General features: G+C 57.7%; 1 protein-coding gene across 1 annotated transcript; it reads right to left on the bottom strand.

Moving 5' to 3' along the window:
- Positions 1–802: 802 nt before the first annotated feature.
- Positions 803–5340, bottom strand: HPD (4-hydroxyphenylpyruvate dioxygenase; the record flags this gene model as incomplete). Its single annotated transcript, XM_010191257.1, has 13 exons — positions 803–913; positions 1282–1398; positions 1529–1651; positions 2436–2507; positions 2805–2967; positions 3127–3204; positions 3335–3438; positions 3555–3644; positions 3765–3847; positions 3947–3989; positions 4167–4271; positions 4564–4626; positions 5314–5340. Coding segments are annotated over 13 exons (1179 nt in total), but the record flags the coding sequence as incomplete, so codon positions are not given.
- Between the last annotated feature and the right edge of the window lie 539 nt (positions 5341–5879).

Raw genomic sequence — 5879 nt, 5'->3', positions numbered from 1 at the left:
ACCACGGGGTGGAGGGGCTCCAGCCCCTGTGTGGTGACAGAAAAGGGTTTTATTGTGTTGGGTGGGGAGCATCCCCTTGCCAGGGATAGGGACAGCACTGCCCAGAGGGGACTTCACATGCAGCGCCAGGATCCGAGCCAAGGAACGGCTGCCAATGCCAGCAATTGCCTCTTGAAACACGGGAGAAACCCCAACCCCTCATTAACTCAGGAATTTACAGGTATTAGAGCAGGACGGCGTTGCCCTGGGAAGGCTGAAATACCTAAATTCAATTAAGTCTAATTCCAGAATGTTGTAGCTACCCTAAAACCATGTGTTTAATCTCAGCAAATTCAAATTCAAGATTGAGTCTAAAAGCAATTAAAATAAAATCTTCCAAAATGAGCCGCAGAGAGAGGCAAACGCCTCCGCGCTTTCCCCTCTCAGCTTCCCACGTAGCTAAATTTAACAGAAAACGTTGGACAGACTGAATTTAAGCACTTGCAGTTGTTTCTTCCATCTTCCTCAGTAGCTGCGTGTCTTTGGCACGTGCCTTAAGTCTGCCCTTTGTGAAGAATTTGGGGCTTTGGGTCAGATTAAACCACTTTTTAAGAGCGTGTTTGCTATTTCCCACACTCCCAAGGAGTCACCGGAGGGCAGCTGGGCCGGGGTAGGTGTTGAGTCCTTTCACATCTCCAACTTCGCAGCAGCTTCCCTGGGTTTATGACGCTTAGGTCTGGGGTATTTACCAAAACATCGGCCGTTTCCCGGTTCGTTTGCGCATCAGCTCATTAGGGGCGAGGGCGGCGTTTCCCGCCATCCTTTAGATGCGCTTGGTCTCCCCGTTGGGCTCCAGGATGGTCAGGTTTCCTCTCGCGTCTTGGTCCATTTCGATCGCTTCAAACAGAGACTTGAAGTTCCCGGCGCCGAAGCCCTGCAGAGACAGATGTGTTATGGATCATGGGGATGGGCAGGTTATGGACCACGGGGACGGATGTGTTATGGACCGTGAGGACAGACACATTACGGACCATGGGGGTGGACACGTTCTGGACCACAGGGACAGATGTGTTATGGACCATGAGGATGGACACATTATGGACCACAGGGATGGACACATTACGGACCATGGGGATGGATGTGTTATGGACCGTGAGGACGGGCACGTTATGGACCACGGGGACAGGCATTGGGATCCTCAGCTCAGAAGCAGCTGGGAAAGAGCGGCACCAAGACCTAGGTGGGTGATTTGATGACCCCAAGGTCTTGAAGCCAAGATCGTCGTGAAATCCTCCAACCAACCTGGTGGTTGTGCCGCTGGATGACCTCCAGAAAGACCGTGGGTCTGTCCTGAACTGGTTTGGTGAAGATCTGCAGCAAGTAGCCTTTCTCATCAAAATCCACCAGGATTTTCAGTTCCTGGAGAAAAGAAGCAGGGTGACAGCTCAAGGAGCTACAAAGGAGCAAGGGGGTTCCTCAGCATCACCCTCATCCCTGCAAAACCCTTTGGGGCGCTGGTCTGGCCCCAGGGAAACCTTTTGCGTCTCACCGCCAGCTTGTCGATGTTCTCCTTCACTTTGATCTTGGCAGTTTTCAGCCTCTCCCGCAGCACCTGGTAGTAGCTGGACGGCACGTCCATGAACTGCATGCCCCGTTGCTTCAGGTTGGTGATCTGCAAGGCAGGGGTCGGGCTTGGGGCTGTTTGTGGAGCCAAGGGGTTGGCCGGGATGGCCGGTGTCAGCAGTGGTACTTGTCCATGACATTGGGCAACCTCGTGCATGGGGACCTGTCCCACCCTCTGGCTTTGGGCACCAGGAGCAGGAGGGCCCGAGATGCTGCCCCGTGGCTTCAGGTTGGTGATCTGCAAGGCAGGGGTCGGGCTTGGGGCTGTTTGTGGAGCCAAGGGGTTGGCCGGGATGGCCGGTGTCAGCAGTGGTACTGTCCATGACATTGGGCAACCTCGTACATGGGGATCTGTCCCACCTTCTGGCTTTGGGCACCAGGAGCAGGAGGGCCCAAGATGCTCCCTCCAGGCAATGCAGAGCATTGGCCACTGTGCAAGAATGCTTCATCACACCTGAGCCCATGACACCTCTGGAGGCCCCGTGGTCTGGAGAGGGGTCCAAACCCAAGTGCTCAGCAGCAGCTGGGCCCAATGTGCCCCAGGCCGAGGTGGGTGATGTGCTCTGGGGGCTCAGCTCCCCTCCAGCCACCCCTGAGGACGGCGCGTGCCGTGGGGGTCCCTGCAGACCCCATTGCTTTAGGCTGGAGGGACGGGGATGTGCCAGCAGCTCGGATGTGCAGGCAGGTCCTGTTCCAGCGCCTCACTGGGGGGTTAATCCTGGTTGTAAAACAACCATGGCACAAAGCCCGCTCAGCTTCCGTGTCCTCCTACCCCAACGGGGTCATCGTCCACCACCGCCCACAATGAGGACCGTGCCTGGGGCTGCACTCACTGCTGAGATGATGTCAGAGGTGTTCAGGGCGATGTGCTGGACTCCGGCCCCGCCATAGTAATCGATATATTCCTATGGAAACAAAAATGTCACCACGTTAGTGACAGTGCAGCCACAGCGTGCAAAAGGCTGGGCATGGGCTTAAAAACGTGAAAGCAAAAGCTTGGGGACACCACAAAATGAGAAAAAAGAGAGATGGGAGGTAAAGCAGGTCTGTCCCAGCGGCTCCCCCAGTGTGGACAGCCCTTGGCACACCCGAGCAGAGCCTTAGCACAGCTGCGAATCCCTGGCCCCTCGTCCCTTTCTGTTCCCCAAAGCCCCACGGGAGTTGGGGGCAGCCTCATGGATCAGCCACCGGTGTCTGCTCACCTGAATCTGGGATTTCTTCTTGCCGAACGCGGGCTCGTTGATGGGCATCTTGATGGTCTCCTCGTAGTTGGTGACCACGATGGAGCGCAGGGCGCTGAACTCGGTGTGCAGCTGCTTGTCGTCCACCGACCAGAAGCGGTGGAAGAGCAGGTTCTTCTGGTACCTGCCCGGGCCACAAGGACACGATCACATCCCTCGCTCCATCCCAGCACTAACGAAGCTCTGCTCTGCCTTAATTATCCTCAGCTGCCACCATCAGAAGCATTGAGACCCACAGAGCGGTGCTGCGGCCCCATCCCACCTCCTGCCCTCCCAGTCTTACCAGTCCGCCACTGGGACCATCTGGAGGTCGGGCTGGTTCCCCACCACGTGGTCAACAAAGCTGAGTTTGGCGCTCGGTCTGTGGGGGGAGAGCCAAGGGCAGGTCCCAGCAGGGTTTGGGGACACCCCATGGCATGGGGGGCTCTGAGGCTTGTGATGGGGACCTGTCTGGGTCCTGCAAAGGGCAGGACCCTGTGGGAAGCACTCACAGCTTGGGCAGCAGAGGGTCCTTGAAGAGGGGCTGGTGGTACCCGGGCAGGAACAGGCCCTTGTAGTTGAGCTTTTCCACCAAGGTGTGGGTGGTGTCGCCGTACTGCAAGAGGGGGGAAAGCAGTTGCATGGTGGCCCCATTTTTTGGGGGTCCAGCCTCCTCCGATGGACCCCACTCCGGTGTAGAGGCTCAGCCTCTGCAGCTGCCCCGGTGCTTACCGTCTGGATCACCGCAAACTTCACCTTCCCGAATTTGTCCTCCTCCACCCAGGGCTCCTTCACCACCACGGCCCCGCGCTCCCTGGCTTTCTGGGCAGAAGGAGACAGACCCCTCCTGCCACAGCTCCCCCAGGCTGGGAGGAGACACCCCCGGGCCCTTCCCCACCATTTCAGCGTGCCGTGCAGGGGGGAGCAGAGGGGCTGCCTTACCTGCACGATGAAGTCGCAGTCCTCCACCTCGAAGGCGATGTCCTTCACCCCATCGCCGTGCTTCACCAGGTGCTCTCCCATCTCTGCCCGCAGCGAGAGCGGCCGTGGGTGTGAGCAGAGCCACTTTGCTCCACCACGGCCCCTTCCCACTCATCTCCCCCCTGGACTGCCACGGTACCTACCCTCATTGCCTGGGTTGAGAGCGGATGAGAGGACAAACACGATCTGGGGAGGAAGAGGTGGACAGGACAGGGATGGAGACGTGGCAGTGCCCCTAGGCCGGGGCAGAGCCACTGCAGGTGTGGGGTTTAACAGTGCAAATGGGTTTTGGCAGCACCCATGGGCCCCACACTGGCTCATCTACCCCCAAAAACCACCCCAGCAGTGCTCCGGCCTCCTCACCTTGTCCTGCTTGATGACATGGGACACCACCTCCCTGCTGCCGGTCTCCAGCCCCCGATACGCCAGCTCCTCGAACCCCAGCTTGTTGCAGTAGTAGGACGCAGCCTGTGGGCAGGCCCCGGAGGAGGCCATGGTGGCCCTGATCCTTGCATGGCTCCACCATCACGGCTCAAGCCATGCTGTGTGTGCCCGTTGCCATTTTCGGGCCCCTCCTGCACACACCCCCTGCAGCCGCCCCTCACCTTGCGCAAGGGCCCCCAAGGCCGAGGCTGAGGCCACACCGGCGGGCGCCGAGCCAGGGCCAGGCTTTGGGGTCAAACCACCCCCCTGGCAGCCAATAACCAGAGCAGCCGCCCCATCCCAACACCCACCACTGCCCCTGGCTGCAGCCTCTCACCTGCTTGGCATTGCCCACCCAGAAGGTGATGGAGTGGAAGTGGATGAAGCGGCCTCGCAGGGGCTAAAGGGAAGGGGAAAAGAGGGCTGAGAACCACTGCAGCCATTCATTCCAGCTGTGCTGCTCCTCAGCGGAGCAGGGAGCAGAGGTGGCCACGACCCTGCAAATGCATCTAAATTATCAGGGTGACACCCGGCTGCTGCCTGGGAATGGCGATTTGTCCAAAGGGCTCTGGATCCTGCTCTGCAGGACAGAGGGTGCAAAGCCCTGGCTCACCCGGGCCCCGCTGTGTTAAAGATTAATTCTCCCCTGACTGCTCTTACACAACCACCGATCCCTGGACAAATCCCCCTTTGCTCTGTTCCCCATTGCTGTCTCATCAGACATCCAGCCACGATGGGCACCAGATGTTTAGAAAGCACTTTTTAGGGGAAAATGGTATCAAATAGGGGCAGTATTTGGAAATAAATGTTACAGCAAATGAGGATTCTGCTTTGGCATCAGGGTTGGGAGGGACGGAGCCATCATCTCCCACTTGTTGCTCTCCTCCCAAACCAGGAATTAAAAAATGTCCATTATTTACGTTGATTTAGGATGGGGAACCACATCCTGTGTGGTCTGGCTGGAGAATTTTTACTTCCAATTTCACCGGGTAATCCAGGAGTAAGCAGCGCCCGTTATTTGCATTAACACGGCTGATGTTTCACACCGGGCAGTGGGGCAGGACCGCGGACACAAAACAGCTCTTACCTTTTCTCCCTTGTCTGTGTAAGTCGTCTGAAAGAGAGAAATCAGAAAAGAGAGATGTTAGCAGCTCCGGGAGGCACTGCAGCCCCTGAGAGCTCCAATCCAAAGGTCAATGTGTGAGGAGCAGCGATTCCACACAGCTCCCAGCTAAAAAGTCCAAATTAAATCAGATTAAACCCAGTAAAGCTCCCGAGACATCCCGCACCATTGAGCCCTGGACATTCGATTTAATTGCCATCCATTGCCCCTCACCATTTCTGCGACCTGGTGATGTGACAGCGGCAAAGGGAGCAGGAGGCCAGGGGGGATTTAATATAGCGGTGGGACGGGGAAGCTCCTCCCCAGCTCCACCTTCTCCCACCCCTGGATCGAAGCACTCGCAGCCCAGAGGTGTTTGGGTTGGGGACTGACAGCGTTGTCCCGTGGGTGGCTTTTTGGGGCTGTGTCACGGGGTCCTTTGTGTTAAACGTAGAGGGTGGTGAGTGTGCAAGGCTCTGTGGTGCGGGGCACTGCCAACCCCGCAGCAAAACCCCACGGGGGGGTGACACAACCGTGGCAGCGCAACCCCC

Source organism: Mesitornis unicolor, unplaced genomic scaffold (genome assembly GCF_000695765.1).
Source record: "Mesitornis unicolor isolate BGI_N332 unplaced genomic scaffold, ASM69576v1 scaffold5049, whole genome shotgun sequence".
NCBI lineage: Eukaryota > Metazoa > Chordata > Aves > Mesitornithiformes > Mesitornithidae > Mesitornis > Mesitornis unicolor.
The sequence above is the reverse complement of the archived record's forward strand: the minus strand, read 5'-3'. Positions and strand labels throughout refer to the sequence as shown.